Genomic DNA, 16,922 nt, shown 5'->3' with positions numbered 1-16,922 from the left:
ATATGCTATTGAACAAGTGGCTTAGAGATATGTGTTTTAAAGGATTTCCCCCCAGTATATCTGGGAACCTTGTTTCTCTTTCTCTTTTTAAAGCAAATTTATTTATTTATTATTGGCTAGAGACAGAAACTGAGAGGGGAGGGGGGATAAAGAGGGAGAGACAGAGAGACACCCGCAGACCTGCTTCAACACTCATGAAGCTTTCTCCTGCAGATAGGGACCTGGGATTTGAACCTGGGACCTTGTGCACTGTATTGTATGCGCTTAACTAGGTGTTCCACCACCTGGCCCCTCTCTCTTTTCTTTAAAGATTTGTTTAATTTACTATACATAAGAGAAAGAGATTCACATGAGGCTGAGAGAAGAATACAGAGTGAGAAAATCTGTCTGGGGAGATAGCACAGTGGTTATGCAAAGAGACTTTCATGGGGCCAGGAAGAGGTGCACCTTGTTGAGTAAACAAGGACCTGGGTTCAAACCCCTAGTCCCCACTTGCAGAAGGGAAGCTTCATGAGTGCTGAAGTAGTGCTGCAGGTGTCTCTTTCTCTCTCTTCTATCTCCCCTTCCCTTTCAATTTCTCTCTGTTTCTAACAAATAAAATAAGTAAAAAGAAGACTTCCATGCTGAAGTCTCTGAAGTCCCAGGTTCTATTCCCTATATTACCATAGCTAGAGCTGAGCAGTGCTCTGGTAAGGAAAGAAAAAAAAATAATAAAATAAGGGAGGGAGGGTGAGAGAGAGAGAGAAAGAGAGAGAGGGAGTCAAAGTAAGGCAAATTAGAGCATTACCCTGGTACATGTGCTGGGGATTAAATTGGAAGCTCAGGCATGAAAATCCAAAGTTCTACCAAGTTAAGTTATTTCCCCTGCCACTATGGAATTTTTCTAGATTAAATGCAATGTGTGATCCTTTCTCAAAAAGGAAGCTATAAAGTACATTATTTAGACATCTAGGGCAACTGTCCAAAGTGTGTTTACTGGATTGTATTTATAGGGGAGAAAGTCCTTGCTCTTAAGAGAAACAAGTTGAAGTATCTAGAAGTAAACTATCATAATGTCTCAGCTGGTTTTGATGAGACTGAACAAGATGTAAGAGAGCCGGGTGTATGCATACAGACACAGATAAATAAGGTAACACCCTTGGGAGTCGGGCGGTAGTACAGCGGGTTAAGTGCACGTGGAGCAAAGCGCAAGGACCAGCTTAAGGATCCCGGTTCGAGCCCCCGGCTCCCCACCTGCAGGGGAGTCACTTCACAGGCGGTGAAGCAGGTCTGCAGGTGTCTATCTTTCTCTCCCCCACTCTGTCTTCCCCTCCTCTCTCCATTTCTCTGTCCTGTCCAAAAACAATGACATCAATAGCAATGATAATGATAACCACAACAATGATAAAAACAACCAGGGTAACAAAAGGGAGAAAATGGCCTCCAGGAGCAGTGGATTCGTGGTGCAGGCACCGAGCCACAGCAATAACCCTGGAGGCAAAAAAAAAAAAGGCAATACCGGAGACCATAGGTCAAGGTATATACATACCATTTTCCACACAATTTTTCCCTAGGTTTAATTTTTTTGCAAACATTAAAAGCTAGGATGAAAACACACATGTAGCTATTTAAGAGTCCTCTTTTAAAACATGCAAGCAATTTACAGAAAGAATGGCATCTGTTTTGTTTCCCAATATTCAGGAGTAGTGAGAAGGAGGGTCACAGACAATGTCTCAGTGGCTCATGGATTGGTGATAACTTACACAGCTGGACAATGGGTATGAGGGGCTTAATGATGTTTTGTCTCTGTCTGGATCTGTTTATAACTTCAAGAATAAAAATATCCTTGGATTGCCTTCAGAGATTCTAACCCAGCACATCTGAGGTAGGTGACTCAGTAGTTTGCACCGAACAAACATCCCAGGTGATTCTCAGGGTATAAGTGATAGTGGGGGTAGGGGGATGTTGTATGCTTTACATTGATTTGGTCTAGCTCTCCCCCCGCCAGAAAAATTGGTTTGGCCCCTGCTAGTTTCACGGCCCGCTTGTCCCCGCCCCAAGGGAACCCCTACAGAGTGCCAGAGTTCTTGGCGCCACTGCGTGAGGAGAAGGATGCAGGAGAGTTCTGTGTGATGGTTAGTTTAAGGGTCTCTCTCTGCCGCCAGAGGAGAAAGACAGGAGAGCACATGTTTGCCCGCTTGTGAATAAAGATATACAGCTTCCCAGCCCAGCCGTGTGTCCCCGAGTCTCTGTTCACCACCACGAAGCTAGCCCGGCCTGCTGGAGCCCCCCATAACGTTAACAACAAATGGCGCCCACGTGGACCTGACCTGCACATCTCTCAGATAAGTGAAGACAATTTGGCTACCTATGTACTATGGCCTTCTCTTCTGCTTGTGAAGAGATCTCCAAAGGCCTCTGCCCTTTCTTCACGAGACTGTTTCGCTGTTTCTGGAACAGTTATCTCTGGACGACTCTGTGGTTTCCGCCCAACGCCAGCCCACAGGAGCCGGCTTTCCGCCATGTGGTGCGGGGCATTGGGCGCCGGCTCCCTCCACACTGCTTGGCTGCTGGGAGCAGGGCAGCAGACATGGCAGGGCCATGGGGCAGGGCCGAGGCGGCCTATCATGGCCGCCACCCCGGGGCACCTCAGCCCGCGCCTTCTGCACGGCTGGCCCGCCCGCCCTCGTGCTATTAAGTCTGGACAGATCCCGGACCACCTGGAGACCGCGGGCTCTCTGCCGAAACTGGGCCCCCTGGCCGAGATCCTCAGCTCCAGTCTGAAGGCAGACAAGCTGGAGTACGCAGAGATTCGTGCAGAGATCGCAACCTGCAATTCCTAGAAGTGGAGCTGCGTGGGAAGCCACCTCCGGATGGTGAACCCCCCCCCCCCCAACAACTAAGACAGTACAGATCTAAATTCGTGTTTAAAATGACATGTCTTTGCAACAAAAGTTTCTCTCCTTGTGTATTAAAGACCATGTTTGTGTGTTTAAAATTTGGTAAACAGTAACTTTAAGGTTAAAAACGTAACTTTAAGGCTAAATTCTTACCAGGCAGTTAAATGAAAAAGGTTTTCAACGTAATTCTCATAAAGATAAAATTAACTTACATTTAAAGTCTGAGGTAAAAATTAGTTTAAACATCAATATATTTTAACCAAGTTGGTCTAAACAAAACCTGCGCACACCTAGGGTGTGTCTCCATCTTGAAAAGGTTAAGTAGACTTGTTGATATGTAAAACTCTCGATTACCTTCTCTATTAGAAATGGTAGATTACACAATGGCTATGCTAATGATTCTCATGCCTGAGGTTTTCTTTCCTTGATTCTTATGTCTACCTTTTCACATTCTATTGTTTAAACTTTAAACAACCTTAAAATCATTCTAAAAAAGACTTCTAATTGTAATAGAGTTATCAATTGTGATAAGCTTCTAACCTGCTACAAGTTTGTTTCATAGTAAGTGAATTACAGCTGTCAAGTTCTCTACAGAAAAGCAGAATTCCAATGGCTGACATTCCCCATCGAGACAGACGTACAACAATTCACCCCCTGGCAATTCTTTGGTGGACATCTGCTTTGGACTTCTATCGGACTCACTGGTACACCTCTGGGACACTTTGCACAAAACTAGCGGCTTCCCTTATGCTGCTGGGTTTCTCAAAGACTGACTGCAGCCTTGGGACTCCAGGCTTCACCCTCCCCCCATGCTAGAAAATGCCCGTTGGGGCAAGTACGCCCCCCAGAGGCCGGAAATGGTGTTTTTTTTTTAAGCTGATAAAGTTTTGCCCAGAGGCAAAAAATGGCCCCCTCAGGGCTTCCCTTGGCAGCACACTGGTTCTTGTTACTCGCTTCCATGTTTCTCCATGTTTGTGCCAGTTTCTTTTCTGAAAATGCCTGTACGATACAGGTTTCTGTTCACCCCACACCCCTGATACTGTGGTCATTTAGTTAAAAAGAAAAGGGGGAATATGTTGGCATTCTTCATGTTGGTTTGGCCCCCTTCCCCCTACCTCTGAGAGAATTGGTTTGGTCCTTGCTAGTTTCGTGCCTCTCTTTCTCCCCGCCCTATATGCTAAGGACGTGCAGAGTCCCAGCAGCACCCGCGGAAGGAGAAAGATGGGGAAGCACATGGTGTGGTGATTTGCCCGTTCGTGAATAAAGATACACAGCTTCCCAGCCCGGCTGTGTGTCCCTGAGTCTGTCTCTGTCTACCACCGCGACGCTAGCCTGGCCTGCTGGCGCCCCCGAAACTTTAACAACAGGGGGACACAGAGGGGAGGTAAGAAAGGGAAAGATGCTTGTTCTTAGCTCAGGGGGAGATGGTGCAGTTGGCATGTGCAGAAGTAAGAAAGCCAGCAGACAAGTTTCTGAGGCCTCAGTCTGGTCTGGCCTGAGAACCAGACCTTTGATACAGAGCAAAGTCTGTGGGCTCACTTCCCAGCTCTGCCCTCAGGGACAGGCTCAGCTCAGGGCCCTTAGAGAAGCTAGTGTTTGCTGGCCAAGTGACAGGGAAGAGAATCCTGACCCACTGCAGGGGAGAGGTGCCTGCTGACATTACAGGAGGGAGCAGTGTATACAGTCACCACCATGCCCAACCCCCAGCAACAAAGCACCTGGTCTGGCAGTTTGGTTTTACACCATCATTAACACAGGGCCTTTTGGGGCCAAGTAGCTCTGAGTATCACAGCAGGAATACAAAGGTGGGGCTCTCCAAGGCCCTGTAGCATGTGTGGTGTGATGCACTTAAAAACAAAAAACAAACAAACAAAAAAGTGTTGGGGCTGGTGGTGGCACACCTGGTACAATATGCAAGGACCTAGGTTTGAACCCCCCAGTTCCAACCTGCAGGGTGGGAAAGCTTTGCAAGTGATGAAGCAGGTGTCTCTCTCTATCACTCCCCACTCAATTTCTGGTTGTCTTTGTCCAATAGATAAAAGATTTAAAATTTTTTAAATAAAAAAGGGGTCAAGGGGAAAAAAGAAAAAAAAAAAAAAAACACCTTGAGGCCATACACATTTCCATACATATCTCAAAAAAAAAGTGCTTGGTCCGGGAAAATAGCTCACTTGGATACCACACTGTGTCATGATCCAGGATCAAGACTGGACCCCACTGCACTGAAGGACGCTTCAGTCTCCTTCATTCTCTTCATCTCCAGCTCCAAAAACACAAGACCAAACAAAACCCCTCAACTATACACTGAGATAGCAATCGTGGTTGGCTGAGCACCAAAACTGGAAATCAGTATTTTTGTTTCTCCTTCCCCCAACCTCTTTTATTGAAGAAGTAACTTTAAAAAGCTAAAGATATGGGCCTAGACCTCAAACAGATCCCTCTCTCCATTGTCATCACCATAAGGAACAACACAATAGACCCCCCCCCTCTGGGGGCCCCCATAGGACCTTGCTTTCAATGTGGATCAACAACGGTAGAGAATGTTCCGTCCTCCAAAGGGAGGCTGGACAACATACTCTATCTTCCACCTGAGGAAGATGGGTCCTGAAATGGGGGCAGCTTGGAACGTTCCTACTCATAACCACAGAATGCGAGCTCAGACCTACAGGGATGCAGAGGTTACGTAGGCAAGAAAAAAAAAGTTAAAGACACCCAGCATCAATCAGTTCTGTTAATTTATTATCACTTTTGACCTCTGCTATAAATATTTCTCAGAAGCTTCTAAGAGTAGCCTGTGAGGTGCAGCAACGGATAGAGTGTAGGGACTCTCAAACATGAGGTTCCAAGTTCAATCCCAGCATCACCTGTGTCAGAGTGATGCTCTGGTTTCCCCCCCTCCCTACCCCTATTCACACAAATAAATCTTAAAAAAAAAAAAAAAAAAAAAAAAAAAGTGGTCCGGGAGGTATGCAGTGGATAAAGTCTTCAACTCTCAAGCATGAGGTCCTGAGTTTGATCCCCAGCAGCACATGTACCAGAGTTCTTTCTATCTCTCCTATCTTCTTCATGAATAAATAAATAAAACCTTAAAAATAAATAAAATAAAAATTTTTTAAAAGTTGGTCCAGCTAACAAAAGCCTAAGCTATAAGAGGAAATCATGTAGGCTGAGTTTATCATCTATCTCCATTTCCTACCCATTTCCTCCGACTTATCTTACAAACGATCTTCCTCGAGCTGGGTCAATATAAGAAGCCACACTTTAGAGCTTTCCCAGAGTTGCTGAGATTCCTTATGGAGTGACAAACCCCACTGACCTAGCTGGGGAAGACCCCGACACTGAGATCATATGTCTACGTAAACTCACAGTAAAAGGACTCTCTCTCTGAATCCAGAGAGAAAGTGAGAAGGAAGAGGTGATAGAGAGTAAGAAAGATCGATGCCTGCAGCACTGCTCCACTATTCATGAAGCTTTCACCCCTGCAAGTGGGTTCCTCCTGGGGACCGGAGTTCTGAACCCAGGGTCCTCGTGCACAGTAACGTGCACTCTACAGGGTACACCACCACCGGGTCCCGGGCTATTGCCACTTCTAAAGCAGAAGATTCTTGAATGGATGGTGGCAATGCAGAGTGAACTACTACTCTAAGATGCCAGGGGTGCAGTGGCTTTAGCCTGCACCCCAGTGCTGCTGAGAAGTCACAGATGACTTCATTTGGTCACTACCCAGCACTGTACCACTCCTGGCCCCTCCCCAAATAACCAAAAACAAACCATCTCTGAGACTACCAAGCTCTCTTCCTCTAGTGCAACAGACAGTCTATATATAAATGTCACAGATGACTAACTCCTTCCCCCAAAATACCATCAGGCCTGCTGCTTCACTCATCATCGACACCATCTTGCTGGGATCATCTTTCTGCACATGCGCTCTCTCCCTTTCTCTCTCTCATTCAACCATCCATCCACCCATCCAGACAATATATAAAACTGTAATCAGTAGTAACAAGATGAGCAAAGCTCATGTTAGGAGAGAAGACTGAACTGTCAAGTCTCACCACACAAACTATCAACTGGTGAGGAGCTAAGTGTGATCTCAAAAGACTTGAATGAAGGGAACACACTTCTCTACAGACAATGCAGATACCAGCGTTGATGCAAACACTGTTCACCTAAACTCGAACTGCTCTTAAGCAAACTAGTTAAGACACACCTTCCCCCTCCGTTTGACAGAATCAAGGAATAGCAACAGTGCTTGAACCTATTGGTAAAGACCATCTAAGATATCCAAGCCATAGAGAAGAGGCATCCAACCAGTACAGAGATATCCTGCTTTGCCTATACTGGCTCCTGTCTATGTTTTGCATTTGCTAGGCAGTAACATTTCAGAGGAGGCATCAAGATTGAAGTCCATCATACCCCTGCCATCTCTTCACAGAGCCATGTGGTATCTCTCTTACAAAGGACTTGCTTGGGCTATTGATGGTAAACAAAATGTATAAGACATTTTACTGTATCGATTTTCATTACTTTTAAAAACTATTTTCTTTTTTTTTTTTTTTAGATTTTTTAATTTATTTTATTCTTGAGAGAGATGCAGAGAGAGAAACACCAGAGCACTGCTCAGCTCTGGCTGATGGTGGTGCGGGGGATTGAACCTGGAATTTAGGAGCCTCAGGCATGAGAAAGATACTTTATTTCTTTATTTTTGATAGAGACAGAGAAATTGAGAGGAGAAAAGGGGGGGAGAGAGAGACAGAGGGAGAGATAGAGACAGACCTGAAGCACTGCTTCATCACTTCTGCAGGTGGGGATCAGTTCTTTTTAAGATTTTATTTATTTCTCGACACAACAGTGATGGTGAGGGAGAGAGAGATATGACATGTCTGTCTCTCTCTTCCTCCTCTTTCCCTCTCAATTTTTTTTTTTTTATCAAATAAAGCAAATGAAGTTAAAAAAGAAAAAAATAAGTTCTCAAGACTTATTTCATTCAGATTGAGATATTTATAGAGAATGAATGAAAACCTCCTATTGGGAGTTGGGTGGTAGCACAGCGGGTTAAGCGCAGGTGGCGCAAAGCGCAAGGACCAGAGTAAGGATCCAGGTTCGAGCCCCCTGCTCCCCACCTGCAGGGGAGTCACTTCACAGGTGGTAAAGCAGGTCTGCAGGTGTCTCTCTTTCTCTCTCCCTCTCTGTCTTCCCCTCTTCTCTCCATTTCTCTCTGTCCTATCCAACAATGACGGCATCAATAACAATGGCATCAATAACAACAACTATAGCAATAAAACAAGGACAACAAAAGGGAAAATAAATATAAAAAAAAAACCCTCCTATCTAGAGATGCCTTAGTCAAATGGAATGGAAGAATATTGCAAACCTTTCTACAAGTCTCAACACTACCACGTGTTGCTCCATTTTAAAGTAAATGGTGTTAAATATACTCCTCCCTCTCCTTTCCCCTACTGGTATCTTGAAACAAAGTAATCGTCCGTATTTTAAATACTGTCACTAAGGTATTAATAACTGTGACTCACTTTTTCTGCGTTTGGTGACATGTGAGAATGAAAAGGCAATGTGCTGTCTAGTAGAAAACTTTTAACGAAAGAAGAGGGGGAATGACTGAAATTAACTCTATCTGGGTCTGCTGGAGTAGCTCGCTTGAATAGTGTGCTGCTTTGCCGTGTGTGACCCAGGTTTGAGCCTGGTGTCTGTTACACTGAAGGAAGCTTTGGTGCTGTGGTCTCTTTCACTTTCAATCTCTGTCTCTAATAACAAAATTAACGATAATAATAAATATACCTGGAGGGAGGGAGGTGGTTCAGTGATAGAAGGGATGCCTTGAATGTGAGGCCCTAGAGTTGACATCAGTACTATATATTACGAAAGATCAAAACCAAGTAAGAGTACCATACAGTCTCTCTCTCCCAATTAAGCAAACAAATAAATCAGGCACGAGGGGATAGTTCAACCTGCTAAGAACACCAGCTTGTATGCCTGACACTCCAAAAGGTTCAATCCCTATTACCATCTTATGCCAGAACTGAGTGGTGCTCTGATCTCTCCTCTCTTTCATTGTCTTTTTCATATAAATGGGTCTTTAAATATATATATTTAAGGCTGGCGTGCAACATTAATAAATACAATTAAATATACCTGCTGAACTACCCAGGATGTCTGTGTTAATGCTACTTCCATATTAATCCCTACGGTGGATCATCTTAAAATCAACTAGGCTTCTATGTCCAAATCCGTTCCTGACTCAGCCAAACTGCAGAAATATGAGTATGATTTGGATGTGTCAGTAACGAGAGGTTAGGATGAATAACTTGACAGAAATAAAAACAAGCATTTGAAGCAACAACTCTGTTCCTAGGTAACAAAATGTTGCTGTTACCTCAAGTTAGTTCTGACTGCCCACACCCACCACACAGTTATAGACTCCCTCACCCTTCAGAATGGCAGGTGGCATGGGAATTGGCTTTGGCATCCTAAGCAACACTGAGTCACTTCTCTCTCCTGAAAACTACCACAGTGTAGTCTAACAAAATAGGATTTCAGGACCTTGAAATGTGTGTGGGATGGAGAACTGAGAATGGAAGACTATGCCGTACTGCTCACTCCTTCGACCACCAGCCATTCTAAACTCATAACATAATGCCAAGATGGCGGCTGAGAGTAGACTCCCATCCAACACTACAGTGAAGGCTCCTCCTCAGAGACAGAAGGTGCCATGAGTAGAGAGCCACAGCAAGTGACCAGAAAAGCAAGCCAACTAGCAACACCAGAAAGCAGTAATATTCAAAGCAGAAAGATCCATGAATTCCTGCAGTCATCAGGTTCTTTTCTTCCTTCCTTCATTCCTTCCTTCCTTCCTTTCTTTCCTTTTTTTTTTTTTTTGCCTCCAGGGTTACTGCTGGGGCTCAGTGCTTGCACCATGAATCCACTGCTCCTGGAGGCCATTTTCCCCCCTTTTGTTGCCCTTGTTGTTGTAGCCTTGTTGTGGTTATTATTGTTATTGTTGATGTCATTTGTTGTTGGATAGGACAGAGAGAAATGGAGAGAGGAGGGGAAGACAGAGAGGGGGAGAGAAAGATAGACACCTGCAGACCTGCTTCACCACCTGTGAAGCAACTCCCCTGCAGGTGAGGAGCCAAGGGGTCCAACCGGGATCCTTCCGCCGATCCTTGTGCTTGGTGCCACGTGTGCTTAACCCGCTGTGCTACCGCCCGACCCCCTCTTTTCTTTCTTTTAAGCCTACCTCTTCACTCCAGTCCTCAGATTCTCACCAGGTGTATCTGTTTCATTGTGAGTTGACAGAAAATGGAATTGTGGGTATGAGGGAGTCCCAATCCCACGGAGATAACCGAGAGCATTTGAATACTCACCAAGACACTTCAGGGGTATTACAATGTGACTCTTGCACTGCTTCTTGTCCTTCTGGCACCAGTTGTCAACACTGACTGCCTGGTTTGCTTCCACCACATTTGTGATCTGCAGCTCTGGATACATCTGCAAGGGGAAAGGACACAGACAATACACTGACTCTGTCCAGAATAGTGACAGAGAAATTGAGAGAGAAGAGAGAGATAGAGAGAGTGAAAGAAAAACACCTGCAACACGGCTTCATCACTTGCAAAACTTGCCCTCTGCAGGTGAAAGTGGAGGCTTGAACTTGGATCCATGCACACTATTACATTACATAAGCAGTCAAACAGGTGTGCTGTTGCCCAAGCCCTGTGTCTCTGTGTGCATGTTGGTATTCTTCTGTTAGTGAAACTCAAGCTCAAACAACTTAAATTTTTATTTATTTTAATTTTCTTGGAGAGCAACAGAGACAGAGAGAGATAGAGCCAGGGAATGAACTTAGGGACTCACATGTCCAAGAAACATGTGCTCTACTGCTGAGTCACCTCCCTAGTCCCTCATAGCCTCTTCTAGTCAGGTTTTGACCCAAAGAGAATAATCAGTAACAATTCTGGTGACTCTCTATGTGCAAACAGAAGACAAGAGCACACGCATGACTTGTTTTGCTTCTCATGTTTCCATAGTAAGTAGGAAGCCATAAGGCTGTACTTCTCAGGCACTAGCCAAGTCTCTACAGCCTTCCTTCCTGAAAGATCTGAGAAGCTTCAGTCACATCAAAGACTGAAAAACACAAGACCTGTGCCAATGAGTCATTAGCAACCTGGTCTTGAGTCCAAAAGAAGGGAATGATAGAGTATCTATTTCTGAGGTAAATGGGCTCCAATTGTTTGAAAGTAGTCTGAGCTCTCTGGCAATGCTCTTACCTCCTGGCAGTACTGCAGCACTTCTTCTTTTGTTCCCAGGCAGCTCTTAGTGCCTGTGGGGTCAGGTTCCCACTTCCCAGTCTGAATGTTCACATGCATGTTTAACTTCCCACAAAACATGGCGATTTGAGGCTCAGCGACAGCAAAGCCTGTTCCAGCATTGGCTGCAAGAGCCTGCAAAGAGAAGAAGAAAAGGTGTTTGTTCCAAAGAGCTGGCACAAGGGAGAGTCATTTGGTGGTTTAACAATAGAAGCGATTTTCTAAAAACTATTTACTGTTTGCTTTTATCTTTCCAAACACATCCTTTCCCCCAGAAACTTAAGACATATATGTATCTGTGAAATTAGCTCTATGATCAAATTGAAAGGTCAGTGGGAACTCCCACTGTCTGTCTGGATACTTCTGACTCAGGAACCTATAGTCCCAACTGCGGTCTGCTCTAATACAAGCAAATCAACTATCCTTTTTTATGTTAGTCAATCACAACTTTCCTAAGAAGGAAAAGAATAGCACTGGAGACCCCAAAGCTGGTGCAGTTGGATAAAACGCTAGACTCTCAAGCTTGAGGTCCTGAGTTCAATCCTGAACATCTCATGTGTCAGAGTGATGTTCTGGTTCTTCCCCCCCCCCCATTATAAACAAACACATATTAAAGTATATCCTCTAATTATACAAACATCTAAGGTGAAATTTTCTTTCAAGATAAAAAAAATAGGAATTTTTTGGGGGGGGGTAATTGGACGGTAGGACTAGACTGTTTAGTCCAGTTGTGATTTTTTTAAAAAACTACATGAAGGGTTCCCCTATTAACAAAGAACAGATTTGTCTAAAATATGAAGAGAGGGAGTTGGGCAGTAGCGTAGCGGGTTAAGCACACATGGCGCAAAGCCCCAAGGATTGGTGTAAGGATCCTGGTTCGAGCCCCTGGCTCCCCACCTGCAGGGGAGCTGCTTCACAGGCAGTGAAGCAGGTCTGCAGGTATCTATCTTCCTCCCCGTCTTCCCCTCCTCTCTCCACTTCTCTCTGTCCTATTCAACAATAACTACAACAATAATAACCACAACAATAAAAACAACAACAGCAACAAGGGCAACAAAGGGAATAAATAAATATTTTAAAATATATAAAGAGAAAAACGTGCTTTCGAGCAACTCTTATTTATCTTATTTATCTTGTGCTATCATACACAGACAGAAATGGTTCTTCCAATTTGATACTGAAATACATTCTCTCAGGACAAAAGTACCAGCCAAGGCACATTCTGCTCAGGCGCTTAATAAAATCAGCCTGTCCTCTACTGGGTACAAAAGGAGAAAACACTGTTTGGATGGCTGGGAGGAGTGCTAATTTGGCATTGAAATGTCTCCTAAATGAATTAGGTTGAAAAAATACCTCAATTAAATCCAAAGAGAACAATCAGCACTTTCATTAACTAAAATTGATTGAACTGAGGTGAATTTTTTTCCCCACCAGGTTTATTGATGGGGCTCAGTGTCAGCACTACAGATCTACTGCTACTGGAGGCCATTTTTCCATTTTATTGGATAGGACAGAGAGAGACAGAGAGAGGAGGGGAGACGGGGAGAGAAAAGATAGACACCTGCAGACCTGCTTCACCGCCTGTGATGTGACCCCCTCTGCAAGCAGGAAGCTGGAGGCTCAAACTGGGAACCTTTAGCAGGTCTTTGTACTTCGTTCTTTGCGCACTTAACTCGGTGTGCTACTGCCTGGTCCCTTATAATTTTTCTATTCACCAGAGCACTGCTCAGCTCTGGCATATGATGGCGCTGGGATTGAACTTGAGACCTCAGAGCTGCAGGTATAAAAGCGTTTTGCAGAGACATTATGCTGTCTCTGGACAAATAATTATTTATTGTAAGATAGGTAGGAAATCCTCTGCTGTCTGAGCTCGAGTCCTATCCCCCACAGTGTAAGGGAAACAAATTAAGGTCTCTATGGAGGTAGGAACACACATTTAAAGGTAATACTAGGATAGTGTTTAATTCAAACAAATTAATAAAAGGTATAAGAATGCACAAGAGAGAGTTGGGCGGTAGCGCAGCGGGCTAAGCGCAGGTTGCGCAAAGCGCAAGGACCGGCAGAAGTATCCGGGTTCGAGCCCCTAGCTCCCCACCTGCAGGGGAATCGCTTCACAGGCGGTGCAGCAGGTCTGCAGGAGTCTCTCTCTCTCCCCCTGTCTTCCCCTCCTTTCTCCACTTCTCTCTGTCCTACCCAACAACAACAATATCAACAACAACAACAGTAATAACTACAACAATAAAACAAGTGCAACAAAAGGGAATAAATATTTAAAAATTAAAAAAAGAATGCACAGCACAAGAGAAAAGTTCTCACACCAGACTCAAGATGTGAAGTGAACAGAAGTCACTCTGATTGCCCATTTTTGGGGGGGAACAATATCTTAGGATTATGCTAGAAACTTGATGGAGAAAATTGGCATATACACAAATAAGCACGAAATAGAGGGGGGGGAAAACAACAACCACTACCCAAGGCCATCAGTATATGCTAAAATTAGGGACCTCCACAAATTGTTTCCTTCTTCCTTCAAAAGTACAGGCAAAATTAACGAAGACAGTGCAAGATATAAATAATAAGCAAGTAAAACTGGGGGTAGGGAGGCAGTAGTGCACTGGGTTAAGCACACATAGTACAAAGCACAAGGACCCGTGCAAGGGCAAGGATCTGGGTTCCAGCTCCCCGGCTCCCTCCCTGCAGGGGGGGGTTTCATTTCACAATTGGTGAGGCAGGTCTGAACATGTCTATCTTTTTCTCTCCCTCTATCTTCCCCTTCTCTCTCAATTTCTCTCTGTCCTATCAAATAAAATGGAAAAAATGGCTGCCATAAGCAGTGGATTGTAGTGCTGGCACCAAGCCAGAGCGATAATCCTGGAGGCAAAATAAATAAATGATTGAATGAATGAATGAATGAATGAATGCTAACTATTAATGTCGTTGTTGTTGGATAGGACAGAGAAATTGAGAGAAGAGGGGAAGACAGAGAGGAGAGAAAGATAAGACACCTGCAGACCTGCTTCACTGCCTGTGCAGTGACTCCCCTGCAGGTGGGGAGCAGGGGGCTCGAACCAGGATCCTTACACCAGTCCTTGCGCTTTGCGCCAGGTGCGCTTAATCCGCTGCACTACCGACCAACTCCCATGCTATGATTTTATAACTATCTATCCATATATAATTGCCCTTTTTTCTCTTTTTCTTTTTTCTTTTTCTTTTAAGGTTTTTAAAAATTTTTTTTAACTTTATATTTATTTGTTATTGGGTAGAGACAGAGAGAAATTGAGAGAGAAGGGGGAGATAGAGAGGAAGAGAGACAGAGAGACACCTGCAGATGTGCTCCACCACCTGTGAAGCGACTCCCCTGCAGGTGGGGAGCCGGGGGCTTGAACCAGGATCCTTAAGCTGGTCCTTGCGCTTTGTGCCACGTGCGCTTAACCCGCTGCGCTACCGCCCAACTCCCTCTTTTTTTTTTTTTTTTTTTTTGGTGGAGATAGGTTTATTAGGCATCTGGGGAACACAGCAGGGACAGGACAGCACAGCTGCTGGGGATATGGGGACAGAAAGTCACAAGTCATAGAGCTTAGTGTCCACAGCAGCAGTGGTCGTGGTACTTACTGGAAGGGCCTTACTGAAATGCTTTATTTAACAAAAGAGGTACACACAGAAAGATACAGAGAGAAACCAGAGCACTGTTCAGCTCCAGCTCGTGGTGATCTGGGCATTGAACCTGAGATCTCAGAGTCTAATGCATGGAAGCCTTTTGCATAACCAGCCCCCAATGTGTGTGTATGCATAAAAGTCAAACACTCGGAGGTCAGGCGGTAGCGCAGTGGGTTAAGCGCACGTGGCACAAAGCGCAAGGACTGGAGGAAGGATCCCGGTTCGAGCCCCTGGCTCCCCACCTGCAGGGGAGTCGCTTCACAGGTGGTGAAGCAAGTCTGCAGGTGTCTTTCTTTCTCTCCCCTCTCTCCATTTCTCTGTCCTATCCAACAACAACGACATCAATAACAACAATAATAATAACCAACAATGGTAAAACAACCAGGGTAACAAAAGGGAAAAAATGGCCTCCAGGAGCAGTGGATTCATGGTGCAGGCACTGAGCCCCAGCAATAACCCTGGAGGCAAAAAAAAAAAAAAAAAAGTCAAACACTAACTGCTGCACCACCTCCCTGGCTGGCTGCTGCCTTGTACATTCTGACATTAAAGGCAGCTATTAAACAGAATCTGCCCTGGGAGGTGGCACAGAGCTGCCTGCAGTAGCACAACAGACTCTCATGCCTGAGGCACCAGAGGTCCCATGTCTAGTCTCCTGCACCATTGTAACTCAGAGCTGAACAGCGATCTACATTTAAGGGAACACCAACAACAACAACAAAAAACAGTTAAACAGGCCAGGCGGTGGTGTACCTGGTTAAGCACACAAGGACCTGGGTTCAAGGCCCTGGTCCCCACCTGCAGGGAGAAAACTACACAAGTGGTGAAGCAGGGCTGCAGGTGTCTCTCTCCTTCTCTATCTCCTCCTCTCCTCTCAATTTCTCTGTCTCTATCCAATAAATAAGTAAGATTCTTGATAAAGAAAATAGTTAAACAAATAGGATGTGGGGTTTGGTATCCAAGTTTGCAGGAATATAAGAAGAGGAGACCATTTAGCTGTTATATTCTGGAAGAACATCCAGGCAAGCAGCAGTCCGTTGGTTATGTGAGCTCACCCCAGCCTCGGCTGCTGAGTGGTGAGACGGTGCCGGTAGCCATTCATCAGCACCAACGATGATGTTCCACATGTTACTCATTATGGTTGTTGGCTCTAAGACCGCAAGAGTTCCAACTGTATAAATGCTCAGCTTATGGGTCAACCGCCGAGGGTAATACATCAGTGGTAAGTGCACTTGATCTTTGTGCTGAGATGGTCAGCATTACCTTCCCTGAAGAGAATCGAAAATGCCCAAAGGTTAAAGCAACAGGAAGGAAGCTGCTGGGCAGGGACAACTGCGAGCACCAGCTCCCACCAAGAGGAGAGGAGAGTAACTGGAACCCTTCCAGACAGCTAATATGCTGCCGTGATTCACTTTTGAGTTCAGAAAGATTAATCCTTGTGGTCATGAGAGACTCTCAAGAAGGTATCATCTGAAATATAAAAAGCCTCTGTGGACCATGTCTAGGAATCAACTAATCAGACCCCCAGTCTTACCTAGAGCATAACAGAACCGTTTTTCCCCTCCTGCAATGTTTGTGCTCCTCGACTGGGGAGATGCTCTTATTTAATGAGCTCTCCATTTTCGCAGGCACACACCATGCCTTGATCCATTACAGCAAAGCATAAATCAATCTGGGTCCTAGTCTAACATGTTACAAATGGGATTTCACTGCCCTGTCAGCACTTCTAGTATCCTGTGAACCTGAAATTCTCTGAGAAAGAAAATTAATGCCCCCATGTTTTGGCACTTAAAGCCCATTCCTTGTGATCTATGCACATTGCAGCACTCTGAAAACAAATTGCATCAATTGCTTTTCAAACCCAGGGCTTCCATTTGACTTAATAATTCATTCTGAATAAGAAATTCCATTTTATTAATTGGGCCTGAGGAGAAGACTTTAGCAAGCCAAGGACAGAATTCAACTTGGTAAAAAAAAAAAAAAAAAAAAAAAGTGCTTCTAGTAACTTGGTTGAAACCCTGCAAAGGCTTTCATCAATCAACCGAAATCTCAATATGACATAAAC

At 44.7% G+C, this 16,922-nt stretch overlaps 1 protein-coding gene across 4 annotated transcripts in view; it reads right to left on the bottom strand.

The window, feature by feature from the left end:
• Positions 1 to 16,922, bottom strand: part of APLP2 (amyloid beta precursor like protein 2) — a 91,079-nt gene that overhangs the window by 32,575 nt on the left and 41,582 nt on the right. For all 4 annotated transcript variants that reach the window (XM_007539563.3, XM_016185003.2, XM_016185007.2 and 1 more), the window contains exons 2-3: positions 11,165 to 11,338; positions 10,262 to 10,385 (exon numbers count right to left, since the gene is read on the bottom strand). In XM_007539563.3, the coding sequence (XP_007539625.1) occupies positions 10,262 to 10,385; positions 11,165 to 11,338 (298 nt within the window). The remainder of the gene's footprint in view (positions 1 to 10,261; positions 10,386 to 11,164; positions 11,339 to 16,922) is intronic.

Source organism: Erinaceus europaeus, chromosome 20 (genome assembly GCF_950295315.1).
Source record: "Erinaceus europaeus chromosome 20, mEriEur2.1, whole genome shotgun sequence".
NCBI classification, from domain to species: domain Eukaryota; kingdom Metazoa; phylum Chordata; class Mammalia; order Eulipotyphla; family Erinaceidae; genus Erinaceus; species Erinaceus europaeus.
Note: the sequence above shows the minus strand (reverse complement) of the source record. Positions and strands in the feature narration are given on the sequence as shown.